We start from the raw sequence: 20,787 nt of genomic DNA, 5'->3' as shown, positions 1-20,787 counted from the left end.
ACAGCTATTTCAGTTTCATATATCTAATAACTGATGGACTCAGTTATATTTCTGGATTCAAATGAGGTTTATTGTACTAACAGAAAATGTGCAATCTGCATTTAAACAAAATTTGACCAGTGCAAAAGTATGGGCACCCTTATTTTCTTGATTTGAACACTCCCAACTATTTTTTACTGACTTCCTGAAGCACTAAATTGGTTTTGTAACCTCATTGAGCTTTGAACTTCATAGCCAGGTGTATCAAATCATGAGAAAAGGTATTTCAAGTGGCCACTTGCAAGTAGTTCTCCTATTTGATTCTCCTATGAAGAGTGGCATCATGGGCTCCTCAAAACAACTCTCAAATGATCTGAAAACAAAGATTATTCAACATAGCTTTTCAGGGGAAGGATACAAAAAGTTGTCTCAGAGATTTAACCTGTCAGTTTCCACTGTGAGGAACATAGTAAGGAAATGGAAGAACACAGGTACAGTTCTTGTTAAGCCCAGAAGTGGCAGGCCTAGAAAAATATCAGAAGGCAGAGAAGAAGAATGGTGAGAACAGTCAAGGACAATCCACAGACCACCTCCAAAGACCTGCAGCATCATCTTGCTGCAGATGGTGTCACTGTGCATCGGTCAACAATACAGCGCATGCATAACGCCTTTTTATATGACCAAACAACTCAATCTTTGTTTCATCAGTCCACAGGACCTTCTTCCAAAATGTAACTGGCTTGTCCAAATGTGCTTTTGCATACCTCAGGCGACTCTGTTTGTGGCGTGCCTGCAGAAACGGCTTCTTTCGCATCACTCTCCCATACAGCTTCTCCTTGTGCAAAGTGCGCTGTATTGTTTACCGATGCACAGTGACACCATCTGCAGCAAGATGATGCTGCAGGTCTTTGGAGGTGGTCTGTGGATTGTCCTTGACTGTTCCCACCATTCTTCTTCTCTGTCTTTCTGATATTTTTCTTGGCCTGCCACTTCTGGGCTTAACAAGAACTGTACCTGTGTTCTTCCATTTCCTTACTATGTTCCTCACAGTGGAAACTGACAGGTTAAATCTCTGAGACAACTTTTTGTATCCTTCCCCTGAAAAGCTATGTTGAATAATCTTTGTTTTCAGATCATTTGAGAGTTGTTTTGAGGAGCCCATGATGCCACTCTTCATAGGAGAATCAAATAGGAGAACTACTTGCAAGTGGCCACTTGAAATACCTTTTCTCATGATTTGATACACCTGGCTATGAAGTTCAAAGCTCAATGAGGTTACAAAACCAATTTAGTGCTTCAGGAAGTCAGTAAAAAGTAGTTAGGAGTGTTCAAATCAAGAAAATGATAAGGGTGCCCATACTTTTGCACCGGTCAAATTTTGTTTAAATGCAGATTGCACATTTTCTGTTAGTACAATAAACCTCATTTGAATCCAGAAATATAACTGAGTCCATCAGTTATTAGATATATGAAACTGAAATAGCTGTTGCAAAAACCAAAATTGTTATAAAGAAAAAAGGTTAACATTAATAGGGGTGCCCAAACTTTTACATATGACTGTAAGTGTGACAACTATGCAAAAGAATAGAAAATCAGGAAGGAGACAAACACCACATATATATATAAAACTTCCTTCTCACCCCCCCAATGGGGGTGGTCTTTGTTGTCCTTTCTCATTCTCGAGTCCTCTACCAGAGGCCTGGGAGTTTGAGGGTTCTGCGCAGGATCTTAGCTGTTCCCAGCATTGCGCTTTTCTAGACAGAGTTCAGATTTTGCTCCTGGGACCTTTTTTAGCCATCTTCCTTAGGGGTCACTGCTCCAAGTGCTCCTATCACCACTGGAATTGTCACGCTCACGCCCTGACAGGTGGGCGTGAGCCAGGGGGTTGTGGCACCACTGTGCCACAAACCAGACTACCCTGGAAGGGCTGTGACTAAGACAGCTGCCTTGGTTTTCACTGGAGCCTCTGATGTTGAGGTCAGGCTTCTGCAGCAGGCAGCTGTCAGGTGCCACTCCAGGGTGATGTCTGGCTGAGGATGCTGATCCCACTTGGGGAGACGGTACGGGCAACAGGCACGAGTAGCAGATGGACAGATGAGCATGGCGGGGCATGGCTGAGACATTGGCAGGTGGGCATGGCAGAGACACAGGGCAGGTGGGCATGGCTGAGACACAGGGCAGGCAGGCAGGCACGGCTGAGTCACAGGGCAGGCAGGCACGGCTGAGACACAGGGGCAGGGACCAACTGGAAAGGCACAAGGACACCGGCAGGAAGGAGTGGTGTGTGGAATAGGTAGGGTCCTGTTCACACAGTGGGTGCAGGTACTGGTACAGGCAGGAAGGAATAGTGTATGGAGGAACAGGTAGAGACCTGTTCACAAAGCAAATGCAGGTACTGGTGCAGGCAGGAAGAAAAGGAGTATGAAGGAACAGGTTTGAACCTGTTTAATTTAGTATAGAACTTACTGTTAAATTCACTGAATTCAGCATAAGCAGAATACTGGGTCATTTGCTGCTTAAGCAACGTAAGTTGAGAGCAGGCATTGTCAGCAGATGAATTTATTTTAATGATTAGTAAATTCATCATGTCCATGGAGCATTTTAAATGAATAGCATCCCACATTCTCGAGAAATCAGCATCATTGGGGAATGAAGATTGCTATGCTATTAATAAACCTTTAGGCACCAAACCCTCAGTAATATACTGCTTTAGAAAAAGAACATCAATATGACTCTCTTTCTTCCAGAAAGACTGTATTGACAAGATAAAAAATAAAAACACCAATGTCCTATCCACTTTTGATTTTGGCAAATGGAGTTTTGTGACCACGTATAATCAATCACATGCGGAAATAAAAAAAACTCCTGATGAAGTATTGGTTCATTCTTGAGGGTGGCACTATACTTTCGGGTCATGTCTCCACTCGGCCCAGAACGGTATTCAGAAGAAGTCGGACCCTGCGGAACTTTGTTGCGCCAAGAAATACAACCCTGCGCCCCTCGCACGAGTCCGGAATTCAACCAGTTAAGAATCCTGGTTGTTTCGCTTGTAAAACTGTGAAATGTCTTTGCTGCTCTTCGATTGTTAATTGTGCAAAAGAATTTAGATCCAATACTACTGGTGTCTGCTATAAAATCAACCATTTTGTTAACTGCCAATCAGTCTATGTTGTGTACCTATTGCAATGCAGCTGTGGGCTCCAATACGTAGGCCGAACTAAACAGACTATGCACGTGCGGCTCAACAAACATAGGCAGAACATTCGGAATGGCTACCTTTTACACAGCCTGTCCAAACATTTATTAAATAGGCACCAGAAAGATACAAAATCGCCTAAATTAATAATTATTGATTGCATACCAGATACTGTACCTGATTGCTATAACAGTCTAATTAATCAGGAAAGTTTTTGGATTTTTAAGTTGGGCACCCTAGCACCAGAGGGACTGAACCTAAAGGTACTGTCACACTAAGCGATATCGCTAGCAATATCGCTATAACTTGTGACGTTATAGCGATATTGCTAGCGATATCGCTGTGTCTGATACTTACCAGCGCCCGCTCCCCCGCTGATTATCGCTGATCGCGCGAGGACGTCCTGGACCGCTTCTCGTCGTCAGCTTCCTCCGGCGCTTCCTGTGTAGCGACAAGCGTGGAGCCGGGCGGGAGAACGTCAGGATCGCCTAGTGTGACAGGTAAGTAGCGACCCCATCCCCAGCGATGTCGCTGGTGAGATCTGCCTGTGTGGCAGCTCACTAGCGACCACTTAGCGATGTACCAGCGATCCTGACCGCGTCATATCGCTGGTCGGGATCGCTGGTACATCGCTAAGTGTGACAGTACCTTAACTATTGAAAAAGTGACGAGATAATCTTATCTATTCTTTTATTAGCTTCTTTTATTATACAATATATGCATTCTTTTTGCTATAGCACATACGTTCTTAATTTCATTTTAGGACATTGTTTTAGGTATTTTAATTATGTATTTTTTAAATGTTTCCTTCCCCTTGTTTTTTTCTTGTAACTTCATTGTCATGTGACTTGCTAATCATGTGCTTAATTGTCCTGACCACTGATTGGCCGCTTTTCGCATATATACCCCTTCCTGTCTTTTAAATAATAAACTGCCACCTGTTGAAGACGGACTGCAGTCGAAACGTGGTGGGCTAAAGAAACTTTTGCTTTGTCCTTGTGTCCTTAGCACTCCTCTGACCGTACACTCACATTGTCCTAGCTTATCATCCTCCATTGGAGGTTTACAGCTGGAGATGCATTGGACTACCCCATTTACTATTCCACCTTCACCGCCTTCCCTGCGCTCCCTGGTGACCGCTAGTTTTATTTGGCTTCCAAAGTACAGGACCAAGGACACAGGGACAAGGGTATACACAGGTACAAGGCAAGGCAAGGAGCAATAGCACAGAGACCAGGATATTCTGGCAGCAGACAGAAATCACAGCATGTAAATCAACAGCCGCGGAGACACCATCACATGTTTCTCAACGCAAGCAATGACTAGCCAGGTCTTTCCCCGGGAAGGAACAACCACGGGAAGGGCAGTCTCCAATGAAGGAAACCACCTATGCCAAAACATGGTATCCATCCACAGACAGCTGTTTCAGGGTATTGCCCCTCATCAGTGTGGAGTAGGAAACTGGCTAGTAGGAGCAATGCCTAGTGAAAGGCTATGAACATAAGGATGAGTGACCTCATGGAGATCAACATCCAACACTGCGGAGACACCATCACATGTTTCTCAACGCAGTGATCTAGAGCAATGCCCCCATCCCTTATGGGAAATATGCAAAAGCATGTAAATCAACAGCCGCGGAGACACCATCACATGTTTCTCAACGCAAGCAATGACTAGCCAGGTCTTTCCCCGGGAAGGAACAACCACGGGAAGGGCAGTCTCCAATGAAGGAAACCACCTATGCCAAAACATGGTATCCATCCACAGACAGCTGTTTCAGGGTATTGCCCCTCATCAGTGTGGAGTAGGAAACTGGCTAGTAGGAGCAATGCCTAGTGAAAGGCTATGAACATAAGGATGAGTGACCTCATGGAGATCAACATCCAACACTGCGGAGACACCATCACATGTTTCTCAACGCAGTGATCTAGAGAAATGCCCCCATCCCTTATGGGAAATATGCAAAAGCATGTAAATCAACAGCCGCGGAGAGAAACATGTGATGGTGTCTCCGCGGCTGTTGATTTACATGCTTTTGCATATTTCCCATAAGGGATGGGGGCATTGCTCTAGATCACTGCGTTGAGAAACATGTGATGGTGTCTCCGCAGTGTTGGATGTTGATCTCCATGAGGTCACTCATCCTTATGTTCATAGCCTTTCACTAGGCATTGCTCCTACTAGCCAGTTTCCTACTCCACACTGATGAGGGGCAATACCCTGAAACAGCTGTCTGTGGATGGATACCATGTTTTGGCATAGGTGGTTTCCTTCATTGGAGACTGCCCTTCCCGTGGTTGTTCCTTCCCGGGGAAAGACCTGGCTAGTCATTGCTTGCGTTGAGAAACATGTGATGGTGTCTCCGCGGCTGTTGATTTACATGCTTTTGCATATTTCCCATAAGGGATGGGGGCATTGCTCTAGATCACTGCGTTGAGAAACATGTGATGGTGTCTCCGCAGTGTTGGATGTTGATCTCCATGAGGTCACTCATCCTTATGTTCATAGCCTTTCACTAGGCATTGCTCCTACTAGCCAGTTTCCTACTCCACACTGATGAGGGGCAATACCCTGAAACAGCTGTCTGTGGATGGATACCATGTTTTGGCATAGGTGGTTTCCTTCATTGGAGACTGCCCTTCCCGTGGTTGTTCCTTCCCGGGGAAAGACCTGGCTAGTCATTGCTTGCGTTGAGAAACATGTGATGGTGTCTCCGCGGCTGTTGATTTACATGCTTTTGCATATTTCCCATAAGGGATGGGGGCATTGCTCTAGATCACTGCGTTGAGAAACATGTGATGGTGTCTCCGCAGTGTTGGATGTTGATCTCCATGAGGTCACTCATCCTTATGTTCATAGCCTTTCACTAGGCATTGCTCCTACTAGCCAGTTTCCTACTCCACACTGATGAGGGGCAATACCCTGAAACAGCTGTCTGTGGATGGATACCATGTTTTGGCATAGGTGGTTTCCTTCATTGGAGACTGCCCTTCCCGTGGTTGTTCCTTCCCGGGGAAAGACCTGGCTAGTCATTGCTTGCGTTGAGAAACATGTGATGGTGTCTCCGCGGCTGTTGATTTACATGCTTTTGCATATTTCCCATAAGGGATGGGGGCATTGCTCTAGATCACTGCGTTGAGAAACATGTGATGGTGTCTCCGCAGTGTTGGATGTTGATCTCCATGAGGTCACTCATCCTTATGTTCATAGAAATCACAGCATGACCTGGAGCAGTGAGTAAGTTGGTGTGCGGGGGATGGAAGGTCATGCAGTGATGCCAGCAGGGTTGCCTTCACCTTCCACATCTTCTCCTGTTATCCTTTGAGGCCCTGGTATTTCTCCTGTTTCTCATATTCCTTCTATCTGATGTTGCTGTCACTTGACACTGCCACATCTATTATCATTGCTGACTTCTGATCCTTGTCTACTATCAAAATGTCGGGTTGGTTAGCCAACACCTGCTTATCCATCTGGATCTTGAAGTCCCACAGGGTTTTAGCCCTTTCATTCTCCACCACTTTCTCTGGGGTCTCCCACCTGGACATAGGGGGAATTAGCCAATATGCTGTGAAAATGTTCCTGTATACAATTCCCGCTACTTGGTTGTGACGTTCGGTATACGCTGTTCCTGTTTGCATTTTGTATTCTGCCACTATGTGTTGGACTGTTTCTGATGTTTCTTTGCATAGTCTGTACCTTGGGTTTTGTCCTGTGTGGTATATTCCTGCTTCTATGGATCTGGTACTTAGTGCTTACTCTTGTGCCCCTATGACTAGTGCCTCTGTGCAGTCTCGGAGTCCAGCTTTCTCGAACCATTGGTAGGATTTCTCCATGTCAGCCACCTCCATTATCAGTCGATGGTACATCCCATGCAGCGGCTTGTCTTGCCATGGCGCTTCATGTTCTTGTTCTTCCTTCCAAATCTGTTGTTGTTGCAGACTGAGGCTTTCTCACAGCATCTTATTTTTAAGGTGCCATTTTTCTGATGTATTCCTGGATACTCCTTGTTTCATCCATTATGGTGGCTTGGATGCTTATCAAGCCTCGACCACCCTCCTTTCTGTTGGTATACAATCTTTGGGTGCTTAACTTAGGGTGGAGACCTCCATGCATTGTGAGAAGCTTTCGTGTCTTCACATCTCTTTTTTTGGCCAATAGACTATGCCAGCATGGTATCTGATAACTGGCAGGGCATATGTATTGATGGCACAGATTTTATTCTTCCCATTAAGGTGGCTCTTCAGGACCTGTCTTACCCTTTAATGGTATTTGGATGTTGCTGCTTTCCTTGCCTCCTCATCATGGTTACTGTATCCCTGTGGGATGCTGTTGTACTTGTAGCATGTCTGTACATCTGCTATGTGCCCTGCTGGTAATTCCACTCCATCAGTCTTGACTGCCTTGCCTCTCTTTATTACCACCCGGCTGCACTTCTCTAGTCCGGAAGGACATCCTGATGTCTTTGCTGTAGATCTTTGTCAGGTGGATCAGTGAATTGATGTCTCGTTGGTATTCGCATACAGCTTGATGTCATCCATGTAGAGGAAATGGTTGATGGTGCTTCCACTCTTGAACTTGTAACCGTAGCCAAACACTAATTATCTGACTGATGGGGTTCAAGCTTATGCAGAACTGCAATGGGGACAGTGCATCACCTTGATATATTCCGCATTTGATGTCACTTGAGCTATTTGTCTTAAATTGACTTCCAATATTGTTTTCCATAGCCTCATTGAGTTTCTGAGGAAGGTTCCTAATTTCCTGTTGACATCGTAGCGAGCCAAGCATTCACAGATCCATGTGTGTGGTATTGAGTCATAGGCTTTCCTGTAGTCAATGCTCAGATTGGTCTGTCTGTATCTTGAGTGACTGCTCTATCTACTAGGAGCTGGTTCTAAGAGCATCTGGTATTGGTCAAATTGCCTTTCTGAGCTGGATTCATGTACTGGTTCATATGGTTTTGTAGCTTGTCGGCTACAATGCCTGACAGGAGTTCCCATGTTGTTGTACGGCAGGTTATTGGGCGGTAGTTTTCCTCCAGTATTGTCCAGACTCTGCCATTGGTGGAGCAGCTGCCTTTGTGCTGTTACTCTGTAGTTTGGAATACACCTTGGATGGTTCTTTGGAGAACAGGGCATTTATCTTATTGGCCTCAGCTTCTCTAGTGTATCTCCCTAGTCTTGCAGCAAGTGCTGTGAGCCTTTGTTTAGCAGTCTCTAGGCTTCAGTTGGGGTCAGACCTTTGTACTTGTCCAGCTTAGTTTTATTCTTGATCTTTACACCTTCAGTATTTCTGTTAGATGGCTGACTTCCCTTCGTGTCACCTTGATCTTTGTCTCCAGTCTTCTTTTCCAAAGGGGGGGGAGCACATACTTCTGTTGTTCTTGCTTGTATAGCCAAGCATTTCCATGATTGCTGAGGTAGTAGCATAGATCAGTTTATTAGTTTGAGTTATGATGATGGTATTGATGCAAGTGGTCTATTGGCATCTTCTAGTATACTCTCTGTTGGGGTTTCTTTGTTGAGTCTTGGCAGTCGATCTCTGGTATTGATGGTATTTAGTATATCTATAATCTTCTGTTTCAGATCAGCTGCAGTGCTCTCTAGTTGCAGGATTGGATCAGGATTTTCAGGGGGCCGCACATAATTTTCTTCCAGGTCTTCATGTGGGGTGGATCTGCAGTGCAGTTGATCCATCTCAAGTTGTGATAATAGCTTTCTCTTTACGACATTGAAACGTTGGGTGACTAGTTGTTTTATATATCCTCTCTCATTTGGTCTGCTGTTATAATAGCATTTCATCAGATCCAAGTTCTCTTGCCTTGTCCATGTGTGGTTTGTTCCAGTAGTCCATTTGTTATTAGATTGTCATGATTCCTCAACATTTGACGTGGACCTTGTTAATCCGGGCGACGTCCAAGCCGGCATGACTCTTTGTTCGTGACACTCTCATGCTTATTGAGATAGACACTATAGTGTTAGTAGTCTTGCCTAAAGCCCACTACTGGTATATTATTTCCAACAGGGCAGAGCCGGGATTTGAACCTCAGTCTACCATGTCCTATCCATGAGACTTAATCTGTGATATATATATGTGTACGGCTGAGGCCAAAGCTTGTGCCCGCTGCTAAAGAGAAATGAATATTCACTGCACAGGCTCCTTGGCATCGTGCTCCTGCGCAAGCGTACTTATCTGTCATGTTGAGGGAAAAGCAAAGTACTGTAGTGCACAGGCGCTGGGCCTCTCTGACCTTTCCCGGCACCTGCGCACTGCAGTACTTTACTCTGCCCTCAACAGGGCAGATAATTACGCCTGCACAGGAGCGCGATGCTGGGGAGCCATTAAGCAAGCAGGAGGGCGGCATCTCAAGAAGATGGCAGGCGCCGGACTCGGACCCGCAACACCCATCAGACCGGACCGCCCCCCGGGTGAGTATAATAAAACTTATTTTTCTTCTCTTTCAGGTCAGATCCAGGGCTTTAAAAACAGCATTATAGAATGCTGTAGATAAGCCATTTAAGGCAGTGGCCGTATCTTATATCAGCCAAAACTGCTGACAGGTTCGCTTTAATGTACACTCTGTACTCCATCTTGACTGAAGAAAAACAGAAATGTAGGAAAATAAGGAAATTTAATTTGACAAATTACTTAAGTATAAAGCCAGAAGATAACACACATTTTGACCCTATATATAGTGGATATGGAAAGTATTCAGACTCCTTAAAATTTCTACATCCAATGAAGGAGTAGAACCATCTCAAGGAGAATCACAATGAAATGGACAGCATGTGACTTAATATTTCAGTTTTTCTTTTTTAATAAATTTGCAAAAATTTCTACATTTCTGGATTTTTTCAGTCAAGATGGGGTGCAGGGTAAACATTAAGGCCTGTTTCACATTTCCGTTTTTTGACGTCAGTCAAAATCCGCCAGTTTGTGAAAAAAACGGATCCGCCCCTTTTTAGGCGGATCCGCCTTTTTCCCCCCATAGACTTGCATTAGTGGCGGATTTTGACTGACGGTCATCCGTTGGATCTGTTTTTTGACGGATCCGTGAGAATTTTAGTGGTTCCCGGGCGGACCAGACGGACTCTGAAACTTCTTTTGCCTTGACGGTCCGCTATTTTTAACTGCGCATGCACGGAAGATTTGCTTCGGGAACCATTTTAACCCTGAAATCCGTTCTGGAAGCAGTGAAAAGTCTCTCTCTCTCCTTTTCCAGGCTGCTGTTCCTTTAAAATTCCAACTTCGGCGGATCCGTCAAAACAACGGTCCGGTGGCACACGTTGGTGTCACAACGGAAACGGATCAGTTTTTCACATTTTTCACGGATTGCAACTGACTTCAAAAAACGGAGGTGTGAAACAGGCCTTAATGAGAAAAAAAATGAACTTTTTTGAATTTACCAAATGGCTGCAATGAAACAAAGAGTGAAAAATTTAAACGGGTCTGAATACTTTCCGTACCCACTGTAATGTACTGGGAAACAAGGAAAAAATTTCAAGTGCGGTGAAATTGCAATTCCACAAGTGTTTTTGGTTTGTTTGTTTTTTTACGAGTCGCATAGCGTGGGTGTTCCGGACGTGAATGGAGACTTGGAGTAGAGATGAGGAAAATGACAGAAAGACAGAGTGATACAGTGGAAATGGCTCCTGGGACATGATGCCAAGAAGTATGGCTCTCGGAGCAAATGGGCAAAGAATGGAACTGGGAATGTGAGACGAATAGTGTGCCCCGGGCGGGAGTTCCAAGACTTCAGCAAGCAGAGAAGCTACATAAAGACAATAGTGGAAATCTAGCTCCCCTAAGGGAAAAGAAGGATGCGGGTTGAAGTATAGCAATCGCACTTACTGGACTGTAGTACAGTTATTGGGGACCGAAGGGAGTGTCGAAGTTCTGTGCTGGGTGGTGGTGAAGGAAGAGTCACTAGATGAGGCAAAGACAAGTGAGCCTAGAGAAGGAAAGCAGAAACTGTGTGTGACAATGCTCCATGTTCTAAGAGAAACTTTGGTGACGTTATGCACCACTATCTATTGTACATACGACTGTTCCCTCTAAGTCCCAATTCAATGTTGGAATGGTGGTCTCCCTCACTGAACCTTTCAACATCTGGTCCGGAACAGCCAAAGTCAACGGTATCATGTGGCCTTAAAGGGCATATCACTCACACAGACAAAGCCCACACACACAGCCAGGACCCCCATCTTCATATAGTACCTCACCCATTGCTACCGCTCCGTGACACGTTACAGTATTACAAGTGTTTGGCTCATGTGAACTTTGGACCTTTTATACAATACTCTGCTACATTTCACATAATGGGTACAGTCATAAAATCAGCATGTAGAAACACATCTAGCATCTCAATTAACTACAATAATTTTAGATAGCTGTATTTATGTTTCTTCTTATTTATGTTTGTTGTCTTTTTTAGAATAGAGGCATACACATCTCTAGTACAAAGTCTGTCTTTATGTCCCTCTCTGTATGTCATATTGAAGTTGCCAGTTCCCCTCCCATTTTCCTATAGCAAGTCTGTAACTTCCACAATTATAGCAGGACTAGTAAGTCATTTATTTATGATTAGGTTTAAACCTGGTGAGAATAGACATATTATTTACATTTTACCCTTGTGGTATTAATACACCTACTAAGTCTGGAAAGTAGATGAATCAGCAATGGAAAAGTAAACGTGTGTTATTATTATTATTATTATTATTATTATTATTATATCACATTATGTTCTATTGCACAAAACACATTAGGGTATGTTTCCACGATCAGTAAATGCTGCGGATTGGACGCTGCGTACAGCCGCAGCGGTCAGATGTTACAGCATAGTGGATGGGATTTTATGAAATCCCATCTCCACTATGTGTGCAGGGACGTCTCCGGCTTCCTGTGTATACGCACATGTGGCGCATCTTTCTAGACCGCAGCTTGTCTCTTTATCTTGCGGAGACGCTCAGTCTCCACAAGATAAATATCAAAGTTCAATGTATAGGATGCGGTGATTCCACATGGTTCAATGAACACATGCGGAATCACCGCGCGTACAAAAGCCGGAAGCTTTGGACGGAGCGGACATGTGCTGCGTCCTAAGCACTGCCGGTTTGTGCCCGCGTAAACATACTCTTAGAGGTGATCTGCTTCATGTAACCCTTAGGCTACTTTCACACATCAGGTTTTCAGCGTCAGGCGCGATCCGGCGTCGTGCCGGAGCGCCGGATCCGGCAAATATTTCGTAAAACCGGATGTGACGGATCCGTTTTTCTATGGCCTTCCGAACGGGATTGGCTACTGAAAAACTATATATAGCGTGTTCCTACAGCCCTTCTTTGACAGGTTGTAGAGGAGAAAGTGCAGGTTGGAGAGAAGAGAAGTTACTGGCGAAGATGGATGTTGTGATTGGAAATATTTTGAAGAATTTGGCGGATTTTACAGCGGAGGCGAATCGTTTGAGGGTGATTGTTCTGGAGAAGGAGAGAGCGAGACAGCAGCGCATCAGGCATCGTAGACGACGTTTGTGGATCCACCCCATCACAGCCAAGAGAATGACGCGTGGGGTCTATTCTACACTCTGCATGGACCTTAGACGAAACCCGGATACATTTTTTGGATATGTTCGGATGAAAATGGAGAATTTTGATTACTTGGTGGAGCGCATTGCACACCTCATAAGAAAAGCAGACACCTATTGCCGCTTCTCTGTTTCACCCGCAGAGTGTCTGATGGTGACTTTAAGGTAAGCCACATTTATTGGATATGCTCGCATCAGAGCACACTTTCACTGCAATCTTGTTGGTGGTAGTTTGCATCTCCAAGTGTTATAGCTGAGTTTTGGTATGTAATGCTGTGATTTTAAACTAATTGATTGTTTTTTAATTCCCCACAGATTTCTTGCAACTGGAGAATCCCTTTCGTCACTGCATTTCCAGTACAGACTCGGGATTTCCACCATATCTGGAATAGTGAAGTACACATGCCGTGCACTGTGGGACTCCTTAGCTGAAGAGTTTTTACCAGAGCCCACAACAGAGAGGTGGATTGAAATTTCAGAAAAGTTTCAACAGATATGTCAGTTTCCGAACTGCTTGGGCGCTGTGGACGGGAAACATATCCGCATTGTAAAGCCAGCCGGATCGGGATCGGAATATTTCAATTACAAGAAATATTTTTCCATTGTCCTCATGGCCATCGCTGACGCGGAATACAAATTTATTGCTGTTGATATTGAGGCCTATGGCCGCTCCAATGACTCTCAAGTTTTCAAACTGTCTGCCATGGGGCGTAAACTGTATGGAAACACCTTCCAGTTCCCACCCCCTAGACCGCTGCCGCAAACATCTGGTCCACCTATGCCATTTGTCTGTGTAGGGGATGAAGCCTTCCAGCTGTCAGAACACCTTTTGAAACCGTACTCTAGCAGAGGATTGACAAGAACAAAACGCATTTTTAATTACCGCCTCACAAGAGCAAGAAGAATGGTTGAATGTACCTTTGGTATTCTGACAGCCAAATGGCGGGTCCTATTGACTGTGATCAACCTCAAGACAGAAACTGTGGACGAGGTGATCAAAGCTTGCGTGGTACTCCACAATTTTGTTATCTGCAAGGAACCCATTTCCATTGAGGACACCTCTGAAGAAACCACCTTGCAAGATTACCATGACATTACCACTAGAAGTTCTGTGACGGTTTCAGTAATGAGGGACAATTTTGCACTATACTTTATGTCACCTCAAGGCAGAGTACACTGGCAGGATGACAGAGTGTGAAAGATTTGTGCCCTTAACCAAACTTGTGTACCTTCTGTACCAACCGTATATACCTTTGCCAACCAAAGTTGGCTATCTTGTCATGGTCTTACTATTTTTACCTTTAGGCCACAGGTGAGTACCTGGTTGTGTTTTATGCAAAGTATTTCACCTTGTAACAAAAGTCGTGTACATTGTTAGGAAATCACCAACAACAAACACAACCAGGAACACAACTGTGGCAAAAAGGTAAAATGTACCCACAGTTATATACCTGGTTTTGAATACCTTTTTACCTTTGAAATACCCTGTATTTAACCTTTTTTTTTTAAACATAGTTCGCCGCAGAAAGAAATGCCAGACAACCATTGTGAAACGATAATTTAACTTTTATTTAAAATATTTTTTTTTTGTAAAATGTTTTTAATGTGCAAAAAACAATAGGCATTTTTATTAAAAAACACATTACAAATCTGTGTAGTGTGGGGTGGAAATACTGCTGGAGGGGCTGCGGGACACTTCGACACTGGGAGTGTGGAGAGAGGACTGGGATCGTGGTGGGGAAGGAACAGTTAGAGGTGAAGGTGTGGAAAAAGCTACAGAATGGGTGGACATGTGGGAGGCAGAAGAGGTGGTGGGCGGTGGAGTGGAGGGTTGGGCAGGGACTGTAGGAGCAGATGATGTTGATGGCAAGTTGTATGGGGAAGGAGTTTGGTAGGGGGAAGGAGTTTGGTACGGGGCAGGTTGCTGGAAGTGGGGAGATGTCTGGTACTGGGGAGGTTGCTGGTACTAGGGAGGTTGCTGGTACTAGGGAGGTTGCTGGTACTAGGGAGGTGGCTGGTACTAGGGAGGTGGCTGGTACTAGGGAGGTGGCTGGTACTAGGGAGGTGGCTGGTACTAGGGAGGTGGCTGGTGCTGGGGAGGTGGCTGGTGCTGGGGAGGTGGCTGGTGCTGGGGAGGTGGCTGGTGCTGGGGAGGTGGATGGTATGTAATAGGAGGGGGAGGATGGAAAGTGGCTGGAGGGGGTGCAGGTGGAGGAACTACTGTGGTGGGAGGAGGAGGTTGGGAGGTAACGTGCTGGAGAGCACCGTGGCATGAATGCATTACATGCATCTGCTGGGTAGGAGAGAGCGTTTCCATGCGCTCCACAACAGACCTGAAAAAGGTGTGGTTTGGCGAAGATCTTGCTTCTGAATGCATGGTTTGCAGAAGTGTCTTCACCTCCAGAATGCTGGAGTTGATCTGCTGAAAGCCTGCGGAGATTTGCTCTGACAAGACTTTTAGACAGTTCTGGAAAGATGCATTCAGATGCAAGAACTCTGGCGCATAAGTCTTTTCCTGACCCCTCTGCCGCTGCCGCCCAGTACCCGCAGGTGTACTAGAGGTGGCAGGGGCAGAAGGGTGGGGTAAAGGGAAAGCGATCTCCTCACCAGCAGCCTCATGTAATGTAGGCGGCCACGATGCTCCTGTGCTGGTGGATGGGACAGATGGGTCGAATGTGTGGGAAGGCTGGGAAGGTGCAGATGTACCGGGGCGGTCGAAGTGTCCCTCGGTGCCGGTCTCCTCAGGGATCGCCTCAGAAGGGTCCAATCGTGCAGGCTCCCGAGTGCTGCTCACCGTGCTGTGGAATAAAGAGAAAAAAAAACAATTAAAATAGTGACATGGTATGGCCCTGGCTGAAAAAAAAAAGTTACATAGAAACATTTTTTTTCACATGTGCTGTGTAATATTTACCTTCTGGTTTCCCGGAGGAACGACAGGGCTTGTGCGTACTTGTACTTGCTCCTGAGTCCTCCAGATCCACTCGGGGCCCGCATCTCTTTATTGAACTCCTTCTTGAAACGATCCCTCACAGACCGCCACCGCTTCACAATTCTGTCCCCTGAAACGAGAAAGGAGTGGTTAGTATACAACATCAGTGTTTCCCAAACTCCAGTCCTCATGGTCCCCAGGGGTCATGTTTTCAGGATTTCCATAGTAAATGGAAATCCTGAACACATGATCCGTGGGGACCACGAGGACTGGAGTTCGGGAAACACTGGTTTACATCAAGCAACCGGTACTGTATATACTTACACTCTTTAATCTGGGCCCGAGCATCGAGGTCCTCCCAGCGGTCCACAAGGAGCGAACAGATTTCCTCCCAGAGTCGTCGGGTAACGATCAGGTCAGCATGGCGGCGGTCAGCCATATTCCATAGCGGCTCCCTTTCTCTGACGAGATCGATGAGGTGGTCCACATCAATCCCTCCATCCTCACCGTCAGAGTCGGGAGCACGCTGTGAAGGCTTTTAAAGAAAAAGACAAAAATAACATAATTAGCCTCCACAAAAGAAATGAAATAAAAAGTGCAAAAAAACAAAACAAAAATATTTATACTTACACGCTGGTGACCGCCGCGTTGCTGTCGCCGACGACCCTGGGAGGCACTGCGAGGACCTCTTGGCCGAGCACCAGATTGGGAAGACTAGAGAAGAAAACAAAAAATGTTATGTTTTTGGATGTAGGCATTTGTTTGCTGTGTGTGGTCTGCAGAACATTGTTTTCTATGTGTTGTGTGTAGTGTGATGTTGTGTTTCTGCGTTTGATGCAAAAAACTTACCAATTGTGAGCCCACTCCAGGTGTCTGTCCACCCCTTCCTTCTTCTTCTGGGAGCTCCTCTTCATCTTGTGATTCCTGTTTTGAAATAAAAGGCAATGAATAGACATATATTACAGAGATGATGGATTTTGGAAATAAAAACTTACCGTCAAACGCTGACGATGCGAGGGAGGGCTCCCAGAAGATGATGTGCTGTCTTCCTGCTGGCCACACTCCATGCCTGTGGGTGGTGTTACTGCTGCTGCCAGTGCTGCCACTGTTGCTGCTGCTGCATCTCTTGGGCGGCTGTTGAATAAAGAGAAACAAAGGGCCAATGAATATCTTGATATTCCATGGCCCTAGTTTGGAGGAATGGGGGATTTGATAATTACCATCTCTCATCTGCTGCTGGACTCCCCTCCTGTTGTTCAGCATGCTGCTCCATTTGGGGTGGTGGTGGTGCTGATGGTGCTGCTGCAGTGGTCTCCTGCCTTCTCCTGCGCCTGGTTGCTGTCTTGGGTGGCATGTTGGGTGTGGCTGAGGGTCCCACTGTCATGCTTTTATATATGTGTCTTGTGGGCAGAGCTACTGAGCATGCTCAGACCAAAAAAAACGGATCCGGCCACCGGATCCGGCTGTCGCCGGATCCGGCGCATTGCGGCGCTCATGGGCTTTCATTGTGTGAAAAAGCCGGACGCGCCGGATCCGGCGCGTCCGGCTTTTTCGCCGGAGACAAAAAACCGTTACAGTAGCCGTTTTTTCCAGACGCCGGATTGCGACACATTGCCGGATCCGGCGAAAACCGGATGAAACGCATGGCCATCCGGCGCAAATGCAAGTCAATGGGGGGGAAACCGGATCCGGCATTGCATTTCTTATGTGTGCGGATTTTCCCGCGATTCTGCACAAAGAATGAGCATGCTGTGTATTTTTCTGCGATGCAATTCCGCCTCGGAAAAATCGGCAGCATTAGCACAGCATGTGCGGAATGCCATAGGATTGCATGGGATGCTTTTTTTTTGCGTTTTCGCGGCAAAAGCACGTGTTTAAAATCGCCGCAAAAACTAAAAAAAAACCGCTATGTGTGAACACAGCCTGATCACGCTTCCAATCAAGACCCCATTCTCACAGCTTGGAGCTTGCAGTATGTCTTCTGAGAGACTCTAGGTGTCATAATGCTGTTTTTTCCTGCAACAAAATTAAGACTGAAAAATTGAAGTGGATCTGTCAGGAGAGTATGCTGTCCTATGTAAAGGTAGCATATTACAGGCACAGGACCAATCTTCTTAGTTAAAGGTCCGTTACACCCAAAAGACATTATTAATTGGCTATACAGTGCTGCAGGAGACTTCGTTTGTATAAAAACCATATTAGCACTGCAACTGTTATTGTGCTCCCAATATGCAAATGAGGAAGCGTAACAGTGCCCCAAAACCCCACGCCAAGGGTGCATCGGAGCCTCCTCATTTGCATTTGAATTATTTTCATGCATAGTACCAGTAACCGGTACAGTGCCAGTATGCTTTTTAAGGGGCTATGTCTCCTTCAACACTGTATAGGCCATTTAACCCCTTCACGATCTTGCGATTATCCATTGTTTAGTTTTTGTTTTTTGCTCACCTTGTTTACCAGAGCCATAACTTTTTTATTTTTCCGTCAATAAGGCAGTGTGAGGGCTTAATTTTGGCGAGATGAGTTGTACTTGTGAATGGCACCATGGATTTTACCATGTAGTATATTGAAAAACGGGGGAAAAAAAATTCCAAATGAGGTGAAATAGCAAAAAAAAAAATGCAATTCCACAATTGTTTTTTTTTTTTACAATGTTCACTAAATGCTAAAACTGACCTGCCATTATGATTCTCCAGGTCATTATGAGTTTGCAGATACCAAACATGTATAGGCTGTTTTATATTTAAGTGGTGAAAAAAAAATCCAAAGTTTGTAGAAGGAAAAAAAAAGGGGCCATTTTCCAAGCCCCATTTTTCAGGATCGGATGAGGGCTTATTTTTGCACGACAAGCTAACGTTTTTATTGATACTATTTTGGGTTAGATATGACGTTTTGGTCGCCTGTTATTGAATTTTATTGCAATGTTGCAGTAACCAAAAAGCTATAATTTTAGTGGTTTGATTTTTTTTCTCAATACATTGTTTACCGATCAGATTAATTTACTTTATATATTGCTTGATCGGACATTTCTGAACACAGCGGTACCAAAAGTGTGGGTTTTTTTTATTGTTTTATTTTGAATGAAGCAAAGGGGGGGTGAACTTATTTTTTTTTAAACTTTTTTTTTACATTTTCATTTGATTCAACAGTTCCCTTAGGAGACCATCTGATCGCTTGTGCTACACATAGCAGGGCTTCAGCCCTGCTATGTGTAGCACAAATCATGATCTCCTATGAACACCTTACATTGGCCGGTGATCAAAGGAGATCTGCAATGACAAGACGGGGGGTCTTCTGCAGACTCCTGCATGTCATGCTAACCCATCGGCACCCTGCGGTCACATGACAAGGGCGCCAATGGACGGATCTTATGAAGCGCTTCCAGCATACCCAAGCTAAGGCTAAGTGCACACGTACCGGAACTCTCGCGGAAATTACCGCGAGAATTCCGGAATTCCAGTCCGCGGGAAAATCGCATTTTAAATTCCCGCGATTTTCCCGCGGAAAAACTAGCATTTTGCAAGCGTATTTAGCTTGCAAAATGCTAGCGTTTTCCAAGCGATCTGTAGCATCGCTTGGAGAACTGATTGACAGGTTGGTCACACTCGTGACATAGTGTTTGACGAGTGTGACCAACTTTTTACTACTGAGGCCGCCTATGCAGCATCAGTAGTAAAAGACAGAATGTAAAAAAAAAATAAAAAATGGTGTTATTCTCACCTTCCCACGTCCCGCGCATCCGTTCCCAGTAGTCCTTTGCGAAAATGCCCGCGATGACGTCCGTTCTCGCGGGATCGCGATGTCTCGCGGTAATTCGCGATGACGTCGCGCGAATGACCGCGAGACTTCGCGATCCCGCGAGAACAGACGCCATCGCGGGCATTTTCGCAAAGGACTACTGGGAACGAGAGCGTGGAGAGAAGCAGGAAGACTGCGCGGGACGTCGAAGGGTGAGAATAACAATATTTTTTATTTTTAAATTCTATTTTTTACTGGGATATGGTACCCAAAGCCCGGAGGACAGTCTCCTCTCCTCCGGACCGTGGGTACCATCCGCAATTGTTCTGTTTACTTTTCGCATGTTGTGCACAGCTACATGCGGGAAGTAAGCGGAACAATGCATTCCTATGGGTGCGGGATCGCCGCGATTCCGCAAATTAATGAGCATGCTGTGGTTTTTACCGCGAAGCGATTCCGCCGCGGTAAAAACCGCAGCATTAGCACAGCATTGCGGAATCCCATAGGAATGCATGGGATGCTTATTTTTCGCGGCAAAATCGCCCGGTTAAAACCGCTGCGGAAACGCGAAAAAAACGCCACGTGTGAACTCAGCCTAAATGTTAGAGTTAAATGAGAGCTGATAAAAGGGTTGTAAAGGGGTTAAAATGCATTTTGGAGGTGATGTACTCCCTTTAAAATGGCACGTGTAAATAAAGCAGGCTACCAATCAGAGCAGGAGGGTGATGCTTCAGTATAAATACAGCAGACCCAAAAATATTGAGTCTGGTATTATCTGATCACTCCAATTTAGCTAAAGAAGAAAAATTTGCTGTGCTGTCTGACTGTTCGAAAAATGAATCTTTAACTGTAATATGGTGCACTTATAGGGCATATCTGCTTGTACCTCTGATTTAATAAAACTATTTTAATATGTTGTAGTGAGACCTGCACAGATATGAAAGGGTAGAAAAGTTCAGCTGAATCCTGTACTCATTCAGCTCTAATCTCCTCTTTTGACAGTGCAAGCAGATTGGTATATGAGCCCTAAGAATTTCTCTCTTTTTTCAATATTTAAAGCGACCCTCCACCCTATACTAAATGTGACTATAAATTTGTAATCAATATCATCCAAAGTAACTTTGTACAAAAAGATAGAGGTCATGAGTCATAATGCACGTAAAATAAATAAATAAGATATAACTTCTTTTAAGTGAACTTATCACTATTAAAAATACTGGCCTATCTGCAAGCAGTGTGTTATATGTGATATAGCAGGAGCTGTGATTTACGGTAAATACATTTATAGGAAATGATTCAAAATAACTCAAATTTTCATTTAAATCCTTCCTTGACATGCTGCGGTTTATTTTCTGCAGCATGTCA

The 20,787-nt window shown here is 44.9% G+C and overlaps 2 protein-coding genes across 3 annotated transcripts in view; both read right to left on the bottom strand.

Moving 5' to 3' along the window:
- Positions 1-20,787, bottom strand: part of TPRG1 (tumor protein p63 regulated 1) — a 140,563-nt gene that overhangs the window by 38,712 nt on the left and 81,064 nt on the right. The window lies entirely within an intron of this gene.
- On the bottom strand, positions 9,525-19,422 carry LOC141100735 (uncharacterized). 2 transcript variants are annotated; one of them, XM_073589410.1, is made up of 3 exons: positions 16,680-19,422; positions 15,667-16,608; positions 9,525-15,553 (listed from the first exon to the last, which is right to left on the bottom strand). In XM_073589410.1, the coding sequence occupies exons 2-3, from the start codon at positions 15,873-15,875 to the stop codon at positions 14,830-14,832; spliced, it is 933 nt and encodes a 310-aa protein (XP_073445511.1). In that variant the 5' UTR covers positions 15,876-16,608; positions 16,680-19,422; the 3' UTR covers positions 9,525-14,829. The 2 variants fall into 2 exon arrangements, with proteins under 2 accessions (XP_073445511.1, XP_073445512.1); XM_073589411.1 differs by having other exon boundaries at positions 15,667-19,422.

The sequence above is a fragment of the Dendrobates tinctorius genome, unplaced genomic scaffold (genome assembly GCF_039654945.1).
Source record: "Dendrobates tinctorius isolate UK_male_01 unplaced genomic scaffold, ASM3965494v1 ptg000107l, whole genome shotgun sequence".
In the NCBI taxonomy this organism is placed as follows: Eukaryota; Metazoa; Chordata; class Amphibia; order Anura; family Dendrobatidae; genus Dendrobates; species Dendrobates tinctorius.
Note: the sequence above shows the minus strand (reverse complement) of the source record. Positions and strands in the feature narration are given on the sequence as shown.

Coding starts and splice junctions, on each gene's coding strand:
- LOC141100735 (XM_073589411.1), bottom strand. CDS start 15,875: ATGAGGACTGGAGTTTGGGAAACACTGATGTTGTATACTAACCACTCC. Junction 15,554..15,666: donor TTCCTCCGGGAAACCAGAAG/GTAAATATTACA, acceptor TTTATTCCACAG/CACGGTGAGCAGCACTCGGG.